The following is a 23,710-nucleotide window of genomic DNA, read 5'->3' on the forward strand; positions in this document are numbered from 1 at the left end:
GGTCCGCTGGCGGGAAGCCCCTCACTGCGCGGCCCCACTCTCTCCACCGTGTATTTTATTCGTCCAGCTTGGCACAAGGCCCGCGGCCCTCTTCAACGTGAGAAGGGTCTGGAAGAACGACCGGAGGAAATCCTTTCTACCCTGCAATGTGGGGTTCCCTAAGTTATAACACAAGTAGAGTAGCCTCTCGGGGAAATATTTTTTCTCGCGGCGCCTGTGGTCGGGGTTACGCTCACTTGCCACGACAGCTGCAGGTCCAAGAGGTTGCTTCTCCGGGATGCGTGCCATAGATTCACGTGTGCCCCGCCCCTGCCTTCGTATTTTTGCTCTTCTGTGACCAAGAATCTCCCTTCGTCTTTTTCATGACCTTACAACTTAGGGAAGTAGAGTCTGCTCATCAAAACCTTATAAATTTACACCCTCATCCCCCAAGCAGATACCTCTGGCAGGCAGGTTGGTCTGGCGGGTAGGGGGTCAGCACTTTGTCCACCTCCAACATCAAGGCCAAGTTGCCATCTACATCACCAGGTCTTGCTCAGCTCCTAGTCCCGTTCTGCCTGTCTTCCTGTCTACATGCAGGAGCCTGTGGTACTCTTATTCTGCTCCCTAGAGGGTCGTCTCTCCATTTCTCTTGGGGTTTCCTGGAACTGAAGCGTGGTCCTCTCCTACAGTGAGAGAGAAGGCAATTTTGAAGACTTAGGAAAGGAGCAGGAGGCTGCATCTGCTTTCCAGAAGCATCTTCAGCGTGAAGAAGTAAAATGATCCAGTGCATCAGAAGTATCAGCATGCATAATGGTACCTTATGAAATCCCTCTCATTATATCGTGAGCTGTTCACTAGCTGTGGACCCATCTCTGCAGTTAGTTTACAGATGGAGGGATAATGCTAAGAATGGTTTACATTCTTGAGGATTATCTTTCTGCTTGTAAGACTCCTTGATTTATAAGTATGGAAAGTCATACATATTTTGCCTTCTAATAAATCAATGGTGTATGTTTTAAGCATACAAAGGGAGTCTATTATGTACTAGTTGAACTACTTGTTTTTTTCCCCCCTCAATCTCCAGAACTATGTCCTCACTAGGTCTCCATTACTTCCACTTAACTGTTTTCAGAAGCCCATCCCTGTTGCTTAGTGCTATGATAATAGTTCTTTTTTTTTTTTTTTTTTTTGAGTCGGAGTCTCGCTCTCTCGCCCAGGCTGGAGTGCAGTGGCCGGATCTCAGCTCACTGCAAGCTCCGCCTCCCGGGTCTACGCCATTCTCCTGCCTCAGCCTCCTGAGTAGCTGGGACTACAGGCGCCCGCCACCATGCCGGGCTAGTTTTTTGTATTTTTTTAGTAGAGACGGGGTTTCATCGTGTTAGCCAGGCTGGTCTCGATCTCCTGACCTCGTGATCCGCCCGTCTCGGCCTCCCAAAGTGCTGGGATTACAGGCTTGAGCCACCGCGCCCGGCCCGATAATAGTTCTTAATTGAATACCTATAATGCTAGATATACCACAAATCTTGTCACAAATAGAATGGTGACAGTGCCTGCAAAAATTATTTCATGTAGGAGAAAAAGGAGGAATTTAAATAGGAAACTTGAACTTTTAATAAATTTGCTGCTGTTACTAAAATTAGTCTTTACATAGTGCTCCATTGGAGGAAGCAGAATGATTAGTCTTTACATAGTGCTCCATTGGAGGAAGCAGAATGATTTTTATACGATGAATCTTATCCTTTGTAAGTTGAGTGAATTTCCTGGATTGATGTAATTAGAGGGCCTGTCATCATGCCTGGAATGGGAACCTGCATTTCAAGCTGATTTGGAAATGTACGCATTATTTTTGGTAAAGAAAAGTCCACTGCTAAAAATAGAACGATTGGCTATGGTCAAAGCAGGTGGTTGTTTTAATGTCTTTCTGTGGAAAATTAGATGTTGTTAAGGAATCAGTGTTCCCTTTTTAACACAAAATGTGAATAAGTATAACTGTCACAAACTGTAAGAAGTGTAGCAGAAAGCATATTAAGTTGGCTTAATTTGTACCTGGTGTAATTTATTTGATTTGCCAGATATTTAAAATGAAGCACAGTCTTTAGGTTTTTAAAATATTGGACTTATTCAAAGCTATCAGACAAAACCTATCACTTGAAAGAAAGTATTTTCAAATTAAATTTATCTTGCTAAATGTATCAGTGTATGTCTGCACTTAACCTTGTAGACATACAGATCTGTATAGAAACATAAATGGAACTTGCTGATTTGTTAATTCTGTGGCCCTTAAAAATGTGCAATTGGGGCCGGGCGCAGTGGCTCACGCCTGTAATCCCAGCACTTTGGGAGGCCGAGGCGGGCGGATCACGAGGTCAGGAGATCGAGACCATCCTGGCTAACACGGTGAAATCCCGTCTCTACTAAAAATACAAAAAAAAATTAGCCGGGCATGGTGGCGGGCACCTGTAGTAGCAGCTACTCGGGAGGCCGAGGCAGGAGAATGGCGTGAACCTGGGAGGAGGAGCTTGCAGTGAGCTGAGATCGTGCTACTACACTCCAGCCTGGGCGACAGAGTGAGACTCCGTCTAAAAAAAAAAAAAAGTGCAGTTGGTTTATTTTATGGAGAAATAGAAATGTGTTTTCAATAGTGTTAGAAGGTACATTGATGAGATATATGATCTTATATAAGACATGGTAAAGAGAGCTCTGACAGGACATTAAGGAGATGAGGGTCTCAGAGACTCTTTGCTTCTAGCTGGTGACCTTACGTCCCTTTAGTTGCCTTGTTGGAGCCTTAGTCTTCTAAACTGAAATGAGGGACTCAATGAGATCCATTTTAATTGTGAAAAAACAAAACAGCAAGAAATAAGCTTTGACGTTTTAACAGTGTGAAAACATGTTTGTAATAAAATAGCGTTCATATTCCAATTAAATAAAGGATGAAGTGTCTTAAAGCACTTGTACATTACCTTGTGCAGAGTGTATGACTAAGAAGTATTTGTAGAATTGACCTACAATAAGCCCTGTTCAATGTTTTAGTCAAAGATAGAGGCATATCCATTCGTTACTGAATTAGGGTTTCAGATTAGGGAAAAGGATTTGGTACTTAAAAAAATTAACTAGTACCAAACAGGATTTATTTGCTTAATCATTATTTTAAACTGTCTTTGAATGGGGAGAGTTACAGCATGATTTTAAGGAAGTTACTAAGATAATTTTATTTACATATATTTTATATGCATATATATTTACAAAACAGGTGACTTTATTTAATATCTTAAATATCTTAATTTCTTAATATTTAATATCTTAAATAAATTTATATTTGATGAACTGCAAGAATATTTATGTTTGAAGTATATACATATAATTATTCATATGATGCTTAGGGTATGTGTGGACTCAGACTCTAGTACAGCCAAGCCCCACGCTTCTATGGGGTTAAGGGTTACAGGTTTGGAGCTCCTGATAGGGATTGTTATTATTTGATGGAGGAATGATAGAAATTCCCTTTATTCAAAGCTTAAGTGTTAGAATCCTCTGTCAATTGTAGATATTTTATCTTTGAATATGTAGCATAAGTCTATGTAGACTTTATAAGAATAATAACCATTTAAAAATGTCATGCTTTTAAATAATTTTAGAATGTATTACAAATTTGTTTACTGTGTTGACTAGTGACAGTAAACAAAGTGTATTATACCTTCTAAAAGTTATCTGTGTCCACCTGGAACCCCAGGATGTGACTTTATTTGGATATAGGATCTCTGCAGGTGTAACTAGTTAAGATGAGGTCATACTGGATGAGGGAGAGTCCTAAGTGCAATATGAATGATATCCTTATAAGAAGAGGCACAGAGACAGATATGCCCAGAGGGAAGATTGCTCTGTGAAGATGGAGGCAGAGATTGGAGTTATGCTGACACAAACTAAGGGATACCAGGGATTTCTGGCAACCACCAGAAAAAGGAATGATCCTCCCTAGAGCCTTCAGAGGGAGTGCGGTCCTGTTGACAACGTGAGTTTTGGACATCTGGCTACTAAGACATGAAACAATACATTTCTGTTGTTCTGAGTCACCCAGTTCGTGAAGGCAGTCTTAGGAAACGAATGCAATTAGAAAATGATATTTTACTTCTGATTACTATTTTAGGACCACATTAATGGAGCCTAAGCTTTTCTCCTGTGGAAATCTGTGTTTAAACAAAATTTCCAACAGAAGTAGAAAAATACATAACACAGGCAGAATTATCTGATTAAAGGAAGAGAGGGTATTGCAAAAATTTCCAAATTAGCCTTTCTTCCTGTCATTTCTCCCTGTCTTCCTGCCCTGCAGAGCACAGATTGAAAACAATTGGCTAGAAAGTCATATAAGACCAAAAGTACATTAAGCACCTTTTACTGGAGCTGGAATGGAAAGGCATGTGGAGGCAGCATTTTTTTTTTACTTGGTGCATTTTTACTCTTCCAGGATCTGGAAAAGTTTACCTTATGCAACTTCTTCTTTGTTGAGATGCCAGTGGGGCAGCTGATCACTAGTATTCGTGGAGGGCCTACCCTGTACCAGCTACTGTGCTTTTTTCTAGAGAGAAAGATCTGCAAAGGGAAGAGGAATTTACTCTGTGACTGCTCGGAAGCATGTGGGGAATTGTGCCTGTTGAGCAGGGCAGGCAGGTGCCAGTGGGTGCTTTGAGTGCCTCCCGGCGTATGCATATCATGATGCTGTCTTGCGGTAGGCTCCAGGCTGTACTATCACCTGGCCAGCTGAGGCCTGGGCAAGGGCTCGTTTTTCACCACTTGTGTCATCTAATAGGTTGTGCTTAGAGTTGAGGGTCATCCTCTGTGAAGACCAGTTGTGTGTGGATTTCATACTTCAGCTTTCTTCCAAGTTCTTAGGACACCTCTGTTTTGCTCCCAATTGTTGCCCTCCTCTATGAATGTTCTTTCAAATGTATCTGGGGAATTAATGTGTTATGAAAAACTGAAGGTGGTCACTGCACAAAATACGTATTTGAAGCAATGGTGTTGGTGAACTGAGCGTATACCTAATGTACCCTCTAGGATTTAGCCACTTCTCAAATAGCACACCTAGAAGGAGGTGCGTCAATAACCAATACCTGTGTGTTGTACGTTGCTTAAAGCAGAAGCTTCCAAACCTTTCCTAGAGAAATAGTGTAACCACTCGTGACTCTCCGGGTGTGCTGTTGCCTAGACATGGAGGCTGTGAGCTGCATGATTTTCTGGTGTTTCGGATTCCCTCAAGGTGCTGTTGAGTACTGCTGGTTTTGAGGACTGATCTTAATAAAATTTATTTTAGGAACCTCTGAAAAAGACTCGCTGCATAAAAATATTATATGCTATTTCATTGAATCTATAAAACCATTGATTCTAAGATGTACTACTGTTTTCTGTACCACTAAAATAAAAAGATGGCCAGTGAGGTTAAAATGTAAAAGTCTGTGGATGAGTATTTGGTAGTTTGTCTATGACTGCAAAAACTGGAGTTGGAACCCTCAAAGATCAGAAAAGTTGTAGATTATGTTGACAGTTCTAGTTCACTAATTTCAAGTTTTTTTTTTTTAAAAAAACCTTTAATGATTTCTGTTATATCCAAATTGGCCAATCAATACACTAACTTTATCCTTTTTGTTTCCATTAAATGTATCTGATAGCACCTCTTTGATATGTTGAAAGCCTATAATGAGAGCATATATTTCTAAACCTTAGGGTGAAAGCACATCAGAGTAAGTACGGTCTTCAGGTTTCCTTACCAGGACACTAAAGGTTTCACTGTCTCTTCTTTCCTTCTCCCTCCCTTTCTTCCTTACTTACCATCTTTCCTTCCTCCGTTCCTCTTTTTCTTTGCAGAAATGGAGTTTTTCAATGAGTAATCTTTGGAGTTTAGGAATCCTTTGGAATTCTGTAGAAGGGAATAGATAATTCACCTCCTTTGATAATTACATAATTTGAATTTCCCACATTTACTTTCAGAAAGGGGCCAGGGGTCAAGTGTTCTGCAGGCTCTGCTGCCCCGAGATGCCATGCCAGAGGCGGACGGCACTGGGAGAGCTCTTTCTCCTGCTGTTCTGGGGTCCTGGATGGGTAAGTAGCAGAAGTAGACTGTCTCTTTTGGGGGCCTCTAGGCATGGGGTTATTAGAGAAAGTTATGATGCTGTATATACCAAGTTGCTATTTTGAGCTTGCTAAGAATAGGATTGTGTGGGAAGACAGTACAGCATGGAGCGTTTCATGAGTCATGGGCCTGTCACCACTATCCTTATGAGATGAACTTTATGAAACGAAACTTCAAGAAGTGACAAGTAAATTGAATTTTCCTTTTATTAAAATATTCTTCAAAAATATTCACTTTTGAGTTGATAAAGACCCTTGAAAAAGGAGAAAGAAGATTAAAGTGTGTTTTCCTGAAAGCTTAAGAGCTCTGTTCATTTCTCAGCTTTCAATATCTGGGAGCCCATTTGCCATAGCAAGATTCTGTACTGTGACCCTCAGCACCAAGAACCACAGAAGCTTTAAAAAATTATTATTTGTAATTGATGCTCAGAAGTCCATAGATTTGTACTGTAGTAACATTTATGGAACACCAATTATATGCTAAGTATCGTGGGGAGCCTGAAAGCTTGAGACGATCACAGAGACATTTTACACTGCAGGAAGCTAGGCCCACGTAGTCTGCATATTGCAGAACTGTGTGATTCAGATATAAGTTGCCTGATTTCAAGTTCTGGGCTTTTAACACTGTATCATAGCTAGCTCAGCTAACAATGTATGTATTTGTATACAAATTTCAGTGTGTTTTAAAAAAGAAAAAGCAAAAAGGATTTTTAATTCAGGTCATTAATTTCAGCTTAAAACCCTAGCTCTGGGAATAGGCTGTTTTACAGTCATCTGATATGAGAAACGGAGCAAATATTCAGTTGGTTAGTCCATCCATTAAATATTTGAGGACCTGCTCTGTAGCAGATACCGTTCTTGGTACTGGGACACAAGTGGTGAGCCCCTCACATGTTCTCACGAAGCTGATGGTTAGTCGGGGAGGCAGATTTAAAATACAGTGAGTTGGGATACCTGTTGTCGAGAAAACAAATGGATCCCCAAATCCAGAATAATGGGGTGGCATGGTGAGGAAAGACTTATTTGAGGAGGTGCATTTGAGATGAGAACTGAACATTGAGATTCGAGAGCTATGAGAGGAGCTTGCCAGTGAGGGGAGACCACAGGTGTGGTGGGGGCTCCAGATGCTACAGGAGCAGTGTGGGAGTGGGGGAGCCCATCAGGCTTGGCTACCAGGCTCTGGAGAAGAGGGTGGATGTCATGTAATTTCCCAGATTATCTTGTTTACTTATTTACCTCTCTTCTCTAGAAGTAGGGAAGATGCAGAGACAAGTGGCAGATATATTTGGAGGCATAGCTGACATGGTTCGTTTATGAATTAGATGTAGGTGTGAGGGGGAAACAGACAAGTAGGAATCCGAAGCTGTTGGCTGAAGCAGTAGCACAGATTGAGGTGCTGTTAGCTGAGATGGAAGAGAGGTGGGGTCGGGGCAGAAGAGAGGGCCGTGATGGTGACTTTGGACTGGTTACAGGTGAGATGTCTGGGATGCGTTCAAAGGAGGATGCCAGATGGATTATGGATGTGTCAGTCTGGCTCAGGATGAGGCCTGGTGGGGTCAGCAGTCATGGAGCTGGGTGAGGTACTTAGGGAAAGGGTGGGGAAGGGAAGGCAAAGGTGACTCAGGAGCAAGCTTGGAAGACCCGGGGCAGTGAGAACCAACCAAGCAGGCCAGGGAAGAGCCCTGAGGTCCAAGAAATTGAGGAGAGGCTGTGTGTGAAGCAGAGGAGGAGACAGCCTGAAACACAAGAGCAGTCAGTGACCTGCGGCCTGGGGAGGCAGGGGGAGGAGGCAGCAGGGCATGGTGGCCCCTCAGAGCTGTTGCAGGTGAATGCAAGGGAAGGGGCTGGCCACTCGTTTTCGTATTTGTGTGTGTTCTATTCCACACTGAAATGTAAAAAGCAAAAAAGGGGGCATGGAGGTGGAGGCAACAGGTGTAGACAACTGTTTTGTTTTCTTTTGTTCTTTCCCAGAGCTTGGCAGAGCGAGGGAGCCTAGAAATTAGGTGGTGGCTCCAGAGAGATCAGGGTGGGGAGAAGCAAAGGAAGAGTGTGGTTTCAGGATGAGAGATTCGGGGTGATTCAGAGGCTCATATCAACAGTGTGGAAGAGGGAGGCAGGAACCAGAGACTGAGGTCCTTGTGCAGAAACCGTGAGGACCTAGAGCACAGGTGCTTGGATGCAGGGAAGTGAGCGTTCTCCATCGGAATGGGGAAGACAGTGAGGAAAACAGGAATATTGGGATAGATCCACAATATGAAACAGGGACAAGGACGTGTTCACATTTGAATTCCCACAGTACTGAAAATGAACATGCACAAATTAACATTCTCAGGGAAGCTTGTTGGTTCAAAGCAGTTTCTTTGTTCTACATTTTGAACGGTCCTGCCTCTCACCTCCCCTTTCCCTTATCTCCCTATCATCCTCTCTCCTTACCCCATACAAAGTGAAATAACTAGAATCCAACAGAAAGTAATCCAATATGGGTATAAACATTGATTGTACTAGGTTAGAAGAAATTGTTTGAACAATAATTAAGAAGGTATTCTATCTCCACTGTCTTAACTGTAAAGTAGAGATTTTCTCCTTTTGCTAGGACACAGAGAAACCCCCTTTTCCTTAGGTTAGTCCAGTGGGGAGGAAGGTGAAAACCTGCTGAATGCCTGTCTTAAGTGGGATTTTATTCCAGTTAAATAATTCTGGTAGTTGCTGGATACTTTTCTGAAATGTCGTTAAGCCCAACTCTGTTTTTTTTTTTTTTTTTTTTTTTAAATTGTACTGATTTAAAAAATAATAGATAGGAAGTTTTGGGAAGTAGTTAAATCAAAATATGAAAATTATATGCAATGAATAATCCAAATGGTCACAAAAATGTTTTCTTGCAACTTTGCTGTCTCTAGCATTAGAGACTTTTTCTCTTTGAAAGTATCTAATTTATTGACTCTGAATGGGAGGGATTTGATTTGGGGGACTGATCTAAGTAATGCTTAAGCAAAGCTTTTTGTTTAAACTCTCAGAACGTCTCTGGTTAACTGTAGCTGGGGCTTTGAGCAGTGGGGACATTTACATGGTGATACATATCCAACAGGCATGGCGTTAACTGTCTTTTTTCTGAGAATCTGCTTTATTCCTTCTCAGTATTATCAGGATTTTGGGACTGATAACCTGTAACCTGATTTTCTTGAAAAAGAAACAAATTTAAAATCATAACAATCACAAGTAGACAGTATGGGCAAGCCCTTTTAAATTGGACAAAAGATTTCTCCCCTTACTCCTTTATCCCTAGAACTGCCCACCACCAACCCTTGATACAATCTGTGGTAGCTCTCACCTGCCCTTTTGCTGAAGATTCATAGAGGCATACTCCTGACTTCTTGACACTAGTGATACTTTCTAGTCACTTTCAGATTATTACTGTGTTTTATAGAATTTTGAGGTCATAGAAATAGGTGGAGTATAGAGACTACATCTCAATATCATATTTAGGCATACAAATAAAACAGACACTTCAGAAAAAATTTATGGCCCTTGGTGTCTCCTTGAAGCCCCAGAGGAAGCAGTCAAAAGCCCAAGGGTGCTCAGAAGGCGACGCCTGGGATTGGTGTGGGCGAGGTCGGAATAAGCTGGTATTTCCCATTATACTTACTTTTCTGGGGAAAGGGATTCTGTGTTTTTCTTATTACTACCTACGAATATGTTCTCTGATTCTCTTTATCTCACTAAAGAAACATACGTAGTTTAGTCCAGGTTTAGTGGTAACATGGTGAAACAAAAAATACAAAAAATTAGCCAGGCGTGGCAGCATGTGCCTGTAGTCCCAGCTGCTGGGGAGGCTAAGGTGGGAGAATGGCTGGAGCCCAGGAATTCAGGACTGCAGTGAGCCCTGATCATGCCACTGCGTTCTAGCCTGAGTAACAGAGCAAGACTCTCTCTCTACAAAAATAATAATAAAAAAAGACATAGTTTCATGGGGGACACTGAAATTCTGCCTGTTGATTCACAGTGTGTGAACATGATTAAAATGCGAGGAAGTTAGCTCTTCCAACCCTTGACTCTATTTATGGTTTATGTCATGAGAATTAGAATAACCAGAAAATTTCAATAAAGAAAATAATTGAAGATGAGGGTACAGTTTGCCTTTTGTACAGGAGGAGTCTGTCTATGGCCTTCTATTTACAGATGAGCAGCCAGTTGTTTTCTGGGTGATCTGTAGATTAAGCCCTGGTCCACTCTGGTGATTTGTTTTTCCTTTTTCTGTTTTTGCAGAATGCCTTCAGAAATCTTGCTGAAGATATTTTCCTACTTGGATGCTGTGAGCCTGCTGTGTGCTGGATGTGTGAGCAGGCGCTTTTACCATCTAGCCAATGACAAGTAAGCAGAAATCCAAGTCTCTGTTATGTTTTGATGACAGTTTGATGGAAGTCAGGAAGATTAGTAACTTTTTAACCATTTTTAAGAATTTAAGAGAATTCAGGAGTATTTTTGCACACGTGGAAATGTCGAATGCTTTAACTATGAAATTTTCAAATATTTGCATTTATATGCTTAAAATGAATATACTTTGCATGGAAAAAAATCAAACTTGTTATTGCTGTAGCTGTTAGAGAATGCAGCTTCAGGTCTGTTGTCAGGAGGTCTTGGCTGTATTCCCCACAGTATCAGACCTAATCACAGAGTCTCAGGCAGCACTGCAGGGACTTGCTGGCTTTGATCCTGGCGCTTCGTTTGCAGAGCAGAATGAGTGCTCTCTGCTGATGGCCAAGCAGATTCTAAAGAAAGAGAAGGAAGAGGCTAAGTTAGGTGTACTTAGCTTCTCCTCCCAAACATGCCAATCAAGTTAACTTACTCTGTGGGGAGAGCAAAGTGGACAGAGAGCGGCCAAGACTGTCCTCTCCTGGAGGCTGTACCCTTGGAAGCAGGGAGCCAAAAGTGAGGGGTTCACCTGTGGTCATCTGGGCTTGCAGGGGGCAGATCTAGGAAGGAAGGGGAGAAGCCTCTGCTTCTGTTTGTCACTGTAATCTTAGCCTGCATCTCAGAATTATATCTTGGAGGGAGAGATGGTGAAATCTGGCTTTTTAGGCCCCTCTCTCATTCAGCATCAAAAGATCAGACAAATATTGTTCCTACGTAGAACCTACATGTCAGCTGGGGAAATCAGCAAGATGAGAGGGAATGCAGGTTTTAACTGGTGGTTTTGTTTACTAGGTAAGGAGATGGAGAATGGCAGAAGGAGGGCTGTCATATTAGTTAACCCTGGAACATGGTGGGCAAGAATGTCATTTGGTGCAGTGGTTCTCAAATGCCATCCAGAGAAGACTACATATGAACCACCTGGGAAAGTTTAAAAAATTTCCATCCCTAGTCTGCATTTCTAGAGATTATAATTTAGTGCTTTGAAATCTGTATTTAAAAAATTCTCTGGTTGGGTGCGGTGGCTCACGCCTATAATCCCAACACTTTGGGAGGCCAAGGCGAGTGGATCATGAGGTCAGGAGATAGAGACCATCCTGGCTAACATGGTGAAACCCCGTCTCTACTAAAAATACAAAAAATTAGCCGGGCATGGTGGTGGGCGCCTGTAGTCCCAGCTACTCGGGACTTGGGAGGCTGAGGCAAGAGAATGGTGTGAACCCGGGAGGCGGAGCTTGCAGTGAGCCGAGATCGCGCCGCTGCATTCCAGCCTGAGCAACAGAGCGAGACTCCGTCTCAAAATAAATAAATAAATTAAAAAAAAAATTCTCCAGGTCATACTAATGAATAGTCAAGTTCTGAAATGACTAATCTAGTCCATCTTTGATGTTAGGTGTATGCCACTTAAGTGAGGAACTCAGAGTAAGCCCTCAGATCTCATTAAATCTGTCCTCAACCACTGTCATACTCTGAAGAGGACATACACTGTTCCCTAGTTGGAGAGGTGATTTTTCTTTTAATTTAAAGAGATGTTTCCTGTATGGAAGAATGTATGTCTGTCTATGTCAATACATGCGCGCGCACACACACACACACACGTACATATCAAAGAATGAACTAATAATGTTCTTCACAGTAGTTACACAATGAATTAGAGCATTTTCTACATTTCCCTTACTTAATGATTCTTGTAGTTTACATAGTTGAGATTTATTTGTTTTACCAAGCCTCATGTGGAAATTTGATCCCCAGTGTTGGAACTGGGGCCTAATGGGAGCCGTTTGGGTCATGGGAGCAGATCCCTCCTGAATGGCTTGGTGCCTTCCTTGTAGTTCTTGCTCTAGAGCTGGTTGTTTAAAAGAGCCTGGCAGACCTCCCTTCCTTCTCTCTTGCTCACTCACTCTATTTCTCTCTCTCTCTGCCATGTGATCTCTGCACAGTTGGCTTGCCTTGGTTTTCTGCCATGTGTAGAGGCTTCCTGAGGCTTCACCAGAGGCAGATGCTGGTGTCGTGCTCCTTATACAGCCTGCAGAACTATGAGCCAAATAAACCTCTTTGCTTTACAGATTACCCAGCTTCAAGTATTCCTTTGTAGCAACACAAAGAGACAAAGACAATGATCTAATAAGAGATGAAGGTGGTCACTAAAAGAAAGCACAGCAAGGCATTTTTCAAGGAAGGAGTCAACCAAATGTCTAAAACTGTAGCATTCTGGGGGGTTCCCACTTTATTTAACGGTAGAATTCAGACTCTTCAGATAAGCTAATAAATTGTATGTTTCTTTACTGTCTCCGCTCTTCACTTCACCTGCATGGTGAAGAAACCAGGCCTGGAATCAGATTTGGAGCACAGCTGTAGTGATGTTTTTTGCATACTTTTAGTATTACTCGTGTGCCCTCCTCACTTTCTTGGAAGTTGCCGTTTGGAAATAAGAGCTTCTGATGAAATTGCACTCACATTTCTTTTCTTTTTCAAAGGACATATTTAATTGTGCTAAGTTGAGTTGCACTTTTTAGGTCCTGCAAAAGGACCTAAAGAGGCATAGTCTGACTCTTAAAGTCAACGTCTGATCATGAAGTCAGACTACAGAAAAGGATGTGTGATAATTGAACGAGTAATCAATACGTGTTTTTGAAAAGTTTACAGTGTATTCTAAGCGTTGCTTCTGAAGAGAGGGCAAGCACACATAGTGTAGCAAGTTACGCTCTGATGACTTGTGGGCAGACATGCTTGAAGGGCAGGGGGCTCCCCAGTGCCCCATCCCGGGGGGGCTACTCTCTTCTGCATGAGTGCCAGTCTCTGCATGGGAATAACAAGGATGTGTGGATGAGGTGGCCTCTGGTTTATCACAAGGGGGTTTTATTTGCCATGTACTCTGGCAAACACTATTTATCTGAACATTAAATTGGCCCCATTTTCTAAACAACTTGGTTGAGTTTCCCTGAGCTTGTTGGTAGTTATATTGGATAAATATGCTCTTGTCCTTGAATCTGACTAGGCCTTCTAACAGGATGGAGCATTTGGGGATCAAGAAGTAAATATGTTTGGGTTTTTGAGACTGTGAAAGGCATCTGAACCTTAACATTTGTGTATTATAAAAAATCAAGGGGAACCATCTGCAATATAAAATGTTTTTACTTAGGTTCATTTACAGTAAGTAATATATGATCGTGTGTGAACATAGTTTATCATAGGAATGTTAGGTGTGGTTATTGTTACTAGCTTCATGTGGAGTTTATGCTGTGATTCCCATCTCTGCAACAGTGTTTTTGCAGTTGGTAAGTGCTAACACATGTAAAAATAGTATCAGAGGTTGTTTAGATAGTGCTGATGTGAGGAATTCAAGGCTCCATAAAGGTCCTGCTAAAGGAATACTTACATAGAGTGAAATGCTGAGTAAAATAAATGTGAAGAAAACACAAGCAAGCTTTTATGCAAAGGAAGTTTTAAAAGTGTCTATTCAAAGGATTTTGGTGAAACAGTTTCAGCTTTACTTAAATGTACTCAACTCATCATCACATTGCATCTATCCGCTTACATAGGAAAGTCTAGAAATTTCTGAATTGAAAACACTGACACTTTAATATAAAAGCTGGGCATGAAGTGATTTTTCGGATTTTTCAGAGTGAGAAATGACTTGAGAAACCCACACTAGGAAGAGAATTCAACCAGGGTCTGACTATGTGTGAGCTTGCATTTGTTGGGAAGTCCATGTAATGTCTGAGTCAAGGAGGTGGCGTTCTGAAGCCATGTGTTTGAGAAATGGCCCTTTTCTGCTGCAATAGTCCTGCCTCCCCAGAGCGCCCAGGCTTCTCCCCAGGGGTCCTGCTGCAGTTCAGGACCCCCGCTCTGTGGGAGAATCGCTTTCTCCCTGCAGCCTCCAGGCCATTGACTGCTTCATCCCATACTGCTCTGAGCAGTAATGTGGAGACATAAATGAGCAAATGATTCATGTTTAAAATGCAAAGTTTGCCTTTCAGGTAAGGAACTGATTTTAATCCCGGACTCAGTTTTCCCTGTGTCTTCCTTCTCTTTCCTGGTGGTGGTGGAGAGTACTGGCTGAGAGGGAGGAGCCCTCAGGCCAGCTCACTGCCACCACTCGTGGGGCTTCTCCCGGCCTCTTAGAAGAGATGAGGGGAAGGAACAGACTTTGAGTCAGAGCTGAGTTTGAATTCCCAGATTGAGGCTTATTGACTCTCTGAATTTGGCGAGCTTATTCAGTTTCTTTGACCCATTTCTTTGTGATTGAAGAGGCAGTGAAACCCAGGTGATAACAGTGTGAGCTATGGTTCAGATCCCAGCTTCACTATACACTTGAGTGCACATACCTGGGCCAGCTCACCTTGCATCTGAGCCTCAGTGACAGCATCTGTGCAGTGGGAACAGGAATACCAGCACCTCTTGGTTTCTTTGTGAGGAATAAATGAGTAACGTATAATACATAAAGTGGTTAAACAATGCTTGACACATAGTAAGTGTTGAAAAAACTTAATGTTAACTATTGTTTAGTTGTTACCATTAAAAATCTTCACTTTTTTTTTATCTTTGTGAAAGCCTATTCCTTGTTGAAAGTTAAAAAATAGCAAAAAGAATGTACAATTCCAGTGTTCCCTATTGAAATTTCTTGGTGTGTGTACATACATCCTTTCTGATTTTTTAAAAAGCATGTATATATTTAAAAACAAGAATCATATTACATATACTTTCTGTTACTTTTAAAATACTAGATTTCCTATTCCATTACTGATATAAGAGGCAGTGGTTTTTGGTGGTGTTTTTGGTGGTGTTGAATTTAAAACACTAAATCTGAAACTGCAACTCACTTTAACAGATGAACGTTCAACTGTAAATATTCAGCTTGACTTATTCATGGAATTGGATTTTTTTTTTTTTTTTTTTTTTTTTTTTTTTTTTTGAGACGGAGTCTCGGTCTGTCGCCCAGGCTGGAGTGCAGTGGCCGGATCTCAGCTCACTGCAAGCTCCGCCTCCTGGGTTCACGCCATTCTCCTGCCTCAGCCTCCCGAGTAGCTGGGACTACAGGCGCCCACCGCCTCGCCCGGCTAGTTTTTTGTATTTTTTAGTAGAGATGGGGTTTCACTGGGTTATCCAGGATGGTCTCGATCTCCTGACCTCGTGATCCGCCGGTCTCGGCCTCCCAAAGTGCTGGGATTACAGGCTTGAGCCACCGCGCCCGGCCGGAATTGGATTATTTGAGAATATTATGCATCTCTAATTTGATATATTATGACTAAGGTAGGTGACAGTGTCTCTTAGTTAACATATTTCCTCTTTTCCCTCCAGTTTTATTTGGATCAGAATCTACTCAACCGCATTTTCACCTACAAGATCAAATTGGAAAGTTAATTCAGTAGAGAAGATAGCTGTGTCTGTGAGCTTTCTGTCAGTTCAGGATAAAGAAGCTGGTTATTGGAAGAAAGAATATATCACAAAACAAATAGCATCTGTAAAAGCCGCACTAGCTGACATTCTCAAACCTGTCAACCCTTACACAGGCCTTCCAGTTAAGACCAAAGAGGCCCTCAGGTACGCAGTGTGTTCCAAAAGAGAATGATGGCATCAGCTCAAAGTATCATGTACATAGGACATATGTGCAATTTAGATTGTGTGGGACCATCTCTAGTATTTTTGTGTGTTTTGGGCATCTATAAAATATGTAGCATTTTCCTATTCCACATAGCCTTCTGCATTGCCAGTTCAACCAATTGCAGATCATAAGTATTGGTAGGGGTGGGGGGAACCTGAAACAATAATATCAGTGTAAAATACAAATAAAACCAGTACATTATACATAGTAACAGTTTGCACAGCATTTACATTGTATTAGGTATTATCAGTAATCTCCACATGATTTAAATAATACGGGAGGAGGAGCTTAGGTTATATGCAGATACTATGCCATTTATATAAGGGATTTGAACGTCCACAGATTTTGGTATCACGGGGGTCCTAGAACCAATTTCCTGTGGAGACAGAGGGATAACTAGTAAATAGCCTAAAGTTTTAATGAAAAGCAGAAGTAACCGACTTATCTGCTGTAGTACAGTGAGAATGTTCAAGGTCTCTTTTCTGGGCAGAATCTTTGTCTTATTTATATATTGCCAGTACCTGGAAGATCATGGATGTTCAGTGGGTGTTAGGTGAGGAGAGAAAGTCTGAAGAGAGTACTATTGTTGAAATGAAAATTGAACTGGGCATGTTCTGAGAATTTTGACTTTGGATTTTGAGGAACTAGATGCTTTAGAGAAGATATGTGAAATTGCCTTTAGCATTTTTTTTTCCAATGAGGCAAACATTGTTAGTTTTTTTTCTTTCTCCAGAATGTTTGGTTTAGGTTGGGCAATTATACTGAAAGAAAAAAGTGGAAAAGAATATATCATGGAGCATGTTGATCTTTCCGTAAATGACACATCAGTTACTGTTATATGGTATGGCAAAAACTGGCCGTGCCTAGCGTCATTGTCAACCTTAGATTTATGTGGTGTGACACCAGTTTTTATGGACTGGTATAAAACTCCCACCAAACATAGGTAAGTACCAATCAGCAGAACTGTTGAGTGAGAGCATCTTATGTGTAAATATTACTTGGCATTACTTTTGTAATTAAAAAATAAGAGCAGTGTTTTATAATTTTATCACATATTAAATGTACATTCTGCATTACTGTAGAAGAGGAAAATAATGCATTTTATCACATTTCTGATTAGGTCTAAATTTAAGTTCCTCATATCTTGGTTGTCTTTAATGGTAGAGAATGATATTCTAGTTAACAACATTTCCTGGATGATTGATGGCTAACCTTTGAGGTTTTTCATTTTAACCATCTTAACAGAAAGATATGTGGTATCTTCCTTCTTTAGTAAATGGAATACTAATCGTAGTCTAAATATGAGGAAACCAAGTCATAATGATCAGTTATTTTGTCTGCCTTCTGTTGAACTTACTAGATATGTGATCTTGTGCAAGTAACTTACTCTTTTTATGTCTCCATTCTCTCCTCTCTGAAATAAGATGATCATTATACTGGCATAGTATTTAGCATATATGACTGCAGTGAATAAGACTGATCAAAAGATATCACTGTAGAGTGTGTAGATCAGCTAAGTGTGCAGCACATGGGTAATGCTTAGTGAGCCCTTTACTATTCTGTTGTCAGGTGGCTTTGCACTGAGTCCATATTCACTATGAGGCTGGCATCTGCCTTTGAGCAGCTCTCTCAGGCTCTCTTTTTCATCATTGATTGCTTCCTCCTGAAAGCTGGATTATGGCATGCTTAGCATCCTCATCTCTGGAGCAAGCTAGCATAGCTTTATATAAGATATATTGCAAATATCAAGGTAATACCTGCCTTCTTCCACACTGGTTTCCTGCCCTCCCAATTCCTTCACTGTCTCAGTATTCTTTGACTTTTCAGGAATATTTACCATGTCGTTTTCTTACCATCCTTGCATGCTGCAGTTGCACCCACTGGTTTCTCTCCTGTCTGTCCTTGCTATGGAGGATGCTGTGATATCTGACATTAGTGCCTGCCGTCTCCATGGAGGGACAGCGTTCTTTCATGGTTTCCCTGGATACAGGCACTTTTCTTTTCTTTTTTCTTTTTTTTTTTTTTGCAGCTCTGTAACTGGGGACCCTGTTTTTGGCTCCTCTCCATGGCGCCTGCTCTTTGAGCACTGTTTTAGTGATTACTGAGCTCTCTTTCCATGCTCTGAATGTAAGACTTTTCAGACCTCTTGGTGCTGGCAAATCCAGGTTTTATTGTACTCTAAAAATATTCTTGACATTATGACAACAAATGAATTATTCTTCCTGAATATATTATGGAGAATACTTTGGAAACAGTTACCTTTTTAAAAAATTGTACTTTTATTTGGATAAATCTTTGAAATTTCTTGTGGTATCATGAAGGAAGTCAGCTTTTTCTAATGTGGTAATTAGACTTTATGCATTTCAAAATTACGTTTGGAGAATAAGTCCACAAACTGTACTAGTTTTGCTAAACAGTATGTTACTTGGCATATCATGAGATGTTATTTACAGATATTAGGACAAAATGGCTAACACTAATTCAAATGATCCTGAAGAATTAAGTTAAATGGATAATGTTGAGTTATAAAGCTCAGTTAAAGACAGTATTTCCCTAAAATGGTCATCAAGGTCAAAAGTAATAGATACTGTAGACTGCCAAATGCTAGAGTTCATTGGGAAAATTCATTTGATGTAATTTATTTCCATGGGACCTCAATGGACTTCAGCCAGCCTTTGATAAACTGCGATAAACAAAACTAAAAGTGTTTTTTAGGAATTTGTTTTGATCGACACTTTTATTGCAAGTTTGTAACTGAAGCTTTCATCATGCAGGAATATAAATCCTTGTGTGCGTCTGTGTGACAGCCCAGAGGAGACTCTGCGGTTTTTATTTGGGTCTTTCTTGTTTCCTCTATGAGAAGTTTTTCAACAACAGTGAAAGCCTTATTGATGTAATTTGGGTTCCCCTGTAATTTATACCTTTCTAGTCAGATTCTCAATTTTCTTCCTTGCCAGCATTTTCTGCTCTGCAGCTTGTGCCATCCCACCCTAAATTTGTGAGAACTGCTGGGGAAACTTCAGCCTTAGTTTCTGTGTCTGTGGCTGTGAGGCCAAGCACATGAGGACTCAGCACATTCTCAGAGTCTATTTAATAAGTACCTCTACAGCCAGATTTTCAGAGAAGAAGGTTTCTCACATCCCCACCCAGTTGCCTCTGTCCACACTAATGATACTAGCAGGGACTGCAATTTATTGAGCACCTGCCCCACACCCTGTGCTCTCGTCCCCACTGAGCAGGCTGGTGATTTCATACACGAAGAACCAGCCTGTGATAGTCACAAAGTCACTGTAGGTCGAAGCTAAGGTTTTACCTCAGGTTTCTCTGACTCCATGGTGAGGTTCCTGACCCTGCATTTATCCTCCTCCAAGTGTATTCTGCATTTTTGCTGGGTTTATTTCTAATTTCTACATCACACACGCTCACCGACCATCTCTCCTTACCCAGCTGTGGTTCTCTGCACAAGAAGTTATTTTGAAAAGTTGAACATGGGACTAAGGTCATGTGGTAGCTGCAGATCTGGTTTTGATGCCTCACAGTCCCTTCCACTTTGAAACAGGACTGCAGCTGGTGTCCTTTTTAACTCGCTTATTTAATGTACCTTTGAATACCTATTGCCTGCTGACTGTGCTTGAGGTGCTGGGCACCACCTGTCGAATGAGATGTGACCCCAGCTCCTTAGGGATTTCAGTTTAATGCTGTATTAGTGTCTCCTTTATGAAAACACTGGTGATTTAGTTTCAGTTTATTTCTGATGTGTCAACTTTCACCTTCTCTGAGTTATCCTTGATAATAACTGTAAAAGACCCATCTGCTTTCCAACCACCTCCTGAGACCACCCATTCTTATGTCACTTGAAATAGTGTATCTTTGCTTCTGTGGCGTTTCACTCACTTGACTAGGAATGCACAGTGAGTGTCTGCTTTAGATTGTATTGTGCTGGGTTTTGAGGGAATAGAACAGGAGACAGTTCTACCACTTCACCACTTTCCTGATATTTCAGCTTCCTCCTGGCTGGGTCATTGAGTTGACAGTAAGAGCAAGATGGAGGGGAAGAAAAACCGATTTGGGTTGGAAATCTGAATGTATCCATTTTGCCTTTTATTCATTTGTGTCCCCACCCTGCCAACGTGCCACTTAGTTTGAGCACATCATTAACATGCTCTTCAAACACATTTGTGATACGCTAAAGAGAACTGGCAACACTATAGACAGGAAAGCTCACTTCTCTCTCTCCTTTCCTTGGCATAACGTTCAAAGACTCCGATGGCATTCTTTAATTGCAAAGTACAATCTGAGTCATTTGACCATATCTACCATGATTGGCTGTGACAGACTCATTCGGATCTTCTGCCTGCACCCTGGCCTCCTGGTGGGAGTGTGGAAGGTAAGACTTGAGTGCCTGTATGTACTGTGTCATTTCCCCATCACAATACCACATTTACTTACCATTGTGTGTGACATCAAATGTAAAATGCTTTAAGTCTTTTCACTAACTGCAATCTGTTTTACATCTCACCAACCTCATTTTTCCAAACTAACCTGGCCCTCTGCTCCACCGAGGCTGTTCTGCTATTCTGGTATCATAGACAACTGTGCTATCTGTTGTTCTGCTGTTCAGCTGTCATAGACAACAACCTCTTCCTGCCTTCATGTTTTCCTTCGTGTTACTCCTTTAATGTCATGTGGCTTTCCCATTTCCAATCAGTCCATGTTCCTTCTCTTCCTTTCATGCTCTTTCTTTGACAACGTCTCCCCTTACTATGTGTTCAGCACGCTCGTCTCCCAAGCACGTTTCTGATCCTGTAGGTGCGGCTTTGAGTGAAATCTGCTCTTCAGGGTCAGGTGTCTAAGATGTTATCCTTTCTCTCTGCATAAGATTTCTTGTTTCCCCACGTCTGGCTGATATTTTAAGATAGTAGTTCACAAATCTGATTCTGCATTGGCATTATGCATTGGTTTACAATGACTAGATGGAATTAAGACCCCAGCTTCAGACAACGCAATCCTCTAGTCCCTTTTCCTTTCCTCAGCCGACTGTGGCCGTCAGTTTTTCTTTCCATTCTCCCCTTTCTGTGTGAAGGTGGCTTGTGGGTGAGACTGCAGCTTGCCTGCTCTGCATTCTGTGACTCGCATGCATTCAGCTGTGTCGGGTGCAGAGTTGTGAGCACTCTGGTGGCTTCGATTGTCCTCTGCCTGGCTACTGGAGAGTGGCACCTTCGGATTTACCATTTGGGGTCACCTACGCCCATCAGTGTCAGCTGTGAATCTGGGGAGAAATGGAGGTCAGTCCCCAAATAGTCGCATTTTCTGCTATTCAACCTGATGGACAAGTGAAGAAGTTGAATCTAATCATTCCCACCACGTTGGCCAAATCAGGCAGTTACTTGCAAGAGGAATGTTGTGTCAGTGAAGTTCAGTATTTGTGAAATTAATATGGTATCTGTGAAGGTCTTTGAAAAGCGTTTGAAACAGCCTGGAACTAACTGCGTAGTTTCACAACTGTCATATATATCTTTTGATATTTCGCAAGCTCTGGGCTGTGAGTTCTTTTGGTCCTGTGTGCTCTGCATATTTGGGTGAATTGTGGTCCTGCTGTCAATATGAAATGTAAGTCTTATTAGATAGTAATAACATATTAGCAGTAATAATGCATTAGCACTGTGGTGATCTTATGGTTGGAAGAAACTGCATCTATCTGCAAGATGAATGTGCTGTGATCTTCACAATGACCTTGTGAAAAATTTAAACATTTTGGTTGAAATATATATTCTTCTTAATTAACTTTTCAGAAGGAGGAAGAATTGGCTTTTGTTATGGCAAATCTTCATTTTCATCACCTTGTGGAGAGAAGCACATTAGGCTCGGCCACTATGTATGTATTTATATGTGGGTGTGTTGAATTTTTGTACGGTAAATATAAAGTATTAGAAGTTGATGCCATCTTAATATCCTGAGAATGGCTGCAGAGATATTCTGTTTTTAATCAGTAAACACAAACCAACAGGCATAATTATTTGGCTGTTGCTAAAATAATTGGATTATTCACAAGTACATATTTGCTGTATTTATTCTGGGTTAAGGAATTTATACCTAGTAGGATGTTATTTATATGGGTAGGACAGCTTCATTACTTTAAGATGCCACTACTGTCCTTCAAGTTCTTGCTCTTATGTGAATTTTCACATCTCGTGAGGCACGTAGATGCATGGCCCTTGGGCTGACCCTGGCCTGCGGATGATTCTGTCTGGTGTGGACAGTGTGTGTCTTTCAGTGAACTGTGTCTTTAGGTGGGGCACAGGCTTCCCATTTCACTACAGCTCTCACCCTTTTCCTGTGGACTTACACTCTTCCTTACTCACTGTTGTTTTTTTTTATTACCTGAGAAGCTCCTGAATATTTTTGAATTTGTCACCTTATGTAGTCATGTTTTTCTTGTTGAATAAAACTTTGTGTTGGCTTTGGGTCTGCCTGGATGTCTGTCTGTCCTGCAGATCGGTGTTCAGTGCCTTTTCCTGCTGAGCGCTTCTGTCCACTGGACACTGAGAACAACATGGGGGCAGAGTGGCCTTTGTAGAGTGGCCATCCTGGGATCAGCTGCAGAAACACGTGCACCCGTGCTGGGCTGTGGCTGCCTACAGAACTCACATCATTGCCTGTTGTTACAGAAGTTGGTAAAAGGAACATTGAGCAGTCTTTTAAGTTCCTGGTATTGAAGATTATAGGGAATCCTATGGTGTTTCATTTGTAGGAGGTAGTGCTTTCATATGGATGGTAATTTTTTAAAAAGTGTTTTCAAACCAAGAATTTTGTCCCTGGCACTGACAAATTTGCATGTCTCTTTTGTTTTGCTTTTCAGTCCCTATGAACTACCTCCACATAGCCCGTTTTTGGATGATAGCCCCGAGTATGGACTGCACGGCTACCAACTCCATGTTGATCTGCACAGTGGTGGAATTTTCTACCTGTGTGGTACATTTCGCAATCTCTTCACCAAGAAAGGTGACATTAATTGAGTTTTTATTTTATTATGAAATTAAAGGTTGAGATGAGGGAACCAATTTTTATGTCTGAGTTAAGAATTGCCCTCACTGGTCACTTTATAATTTTTTGGCACCAGTGTCCTCCTAGACCCGTGTGTCATCCCAGGGCTTGTGAAAGTCCTCACCGGACCAAGTCTCTTCAGCGCTGGCTCTGTCTCCTTCACCACCGTCACTCTCAATGCCACCTCCTGCGGGTAGCCCCTACTCATCTTCTCTACCGTGTCATTATTTTTCCATGCAGTCTGCTTTCCCCAGACTTCTTCCCTTCTTTCTCAAAGGAATGTGGTAAATTTGCCAGCAGGGCCTGTGCCACTCCAGGATGAGAGTAAAGAGAAACCAGCCTTTCTCCTCTACATACTGCATTGGTGTTTGCCAATCCTGCCAAAGCCAGGACAGAGGCTGGGCAGACAGAGAAAAGGAGGGGGCTTAGGCCAAGCAGGAAAAAAGTCAGAATGCCCCATTCTGACTTGTCTGATTATTTCCTTTTGGTTTCATTCATCTATAGCCAAGTTTCCTACATGAAACTTAGAGTTTCATGTAAGAACTT

The 23,710-nt window shown here is 41.5% G+C and overlaps 1 protein-coding gene across 5 annotated transcripts in view; it reads left to right on the forward strand.

Moving 5' to 3' along the window:
- Nucleotides 1–23,710, forward strand: part of LOC105489337 (F-box protein 15) — a 76,895-nt gene that overhangs the window by 177 nt on the left and 53,008 nt on the right. The window contains exons 2-9 of one of the 5 annotated variants that reach the window (XM_071085180.1): nt 672–795; nt 5,968–6,078; nt 10,372–10,476; nt 15,817–16,059; nt 16,854–17,063; nt 20,381–20,507; nt 21,913–21,995; nt 22,980–23,122. In XM_071085180.1, coding sequence (XP_070941281.1) covers nt 10,373–10,476; nt 15,817–16,059; nt 16,854–17,063; nt 20,381–20,507; nt 21,913–21,995; nt 22,980–23,122 — 910 coding nt within the window. In that variant the 5' untranslated portion in view covers nt 672–795; nt 5,968–6,078; nt 10,372. Of the gene's footprint in view, nt 1–12; nt 796–5,967; nt 6,079–10,371; nt 10,477–15,816; nt 16,060–16,853; nt 17,064–20,380; nt 20,508–21,912; nt 21,996–22,979; nt 23,123–23,710 lie in introns of those variants that run through there. The other 4 variants (XM_011754088.3, XM_011754084.3, XM_011754086.3 and 1 more) reach the window with 4 other exon arrangements.

The sequence above is a fragment of the Macaca nemestrina genome, chromosome 19 (genome assembly GCF_043159975.1).
Source record: "Macaca nemestrina isolate mMacNem1 chromosome 19, mMacNem.hap1, whole genome shotgun sequence".
In the NCBI taxonomy this organism is placed as follows: domain Eukaryota; kingdom Metazoa; phylum Chordata; class Mammalia; order Primates; family Cercopithecidae; genus Macaca; species Macaca nemestrina.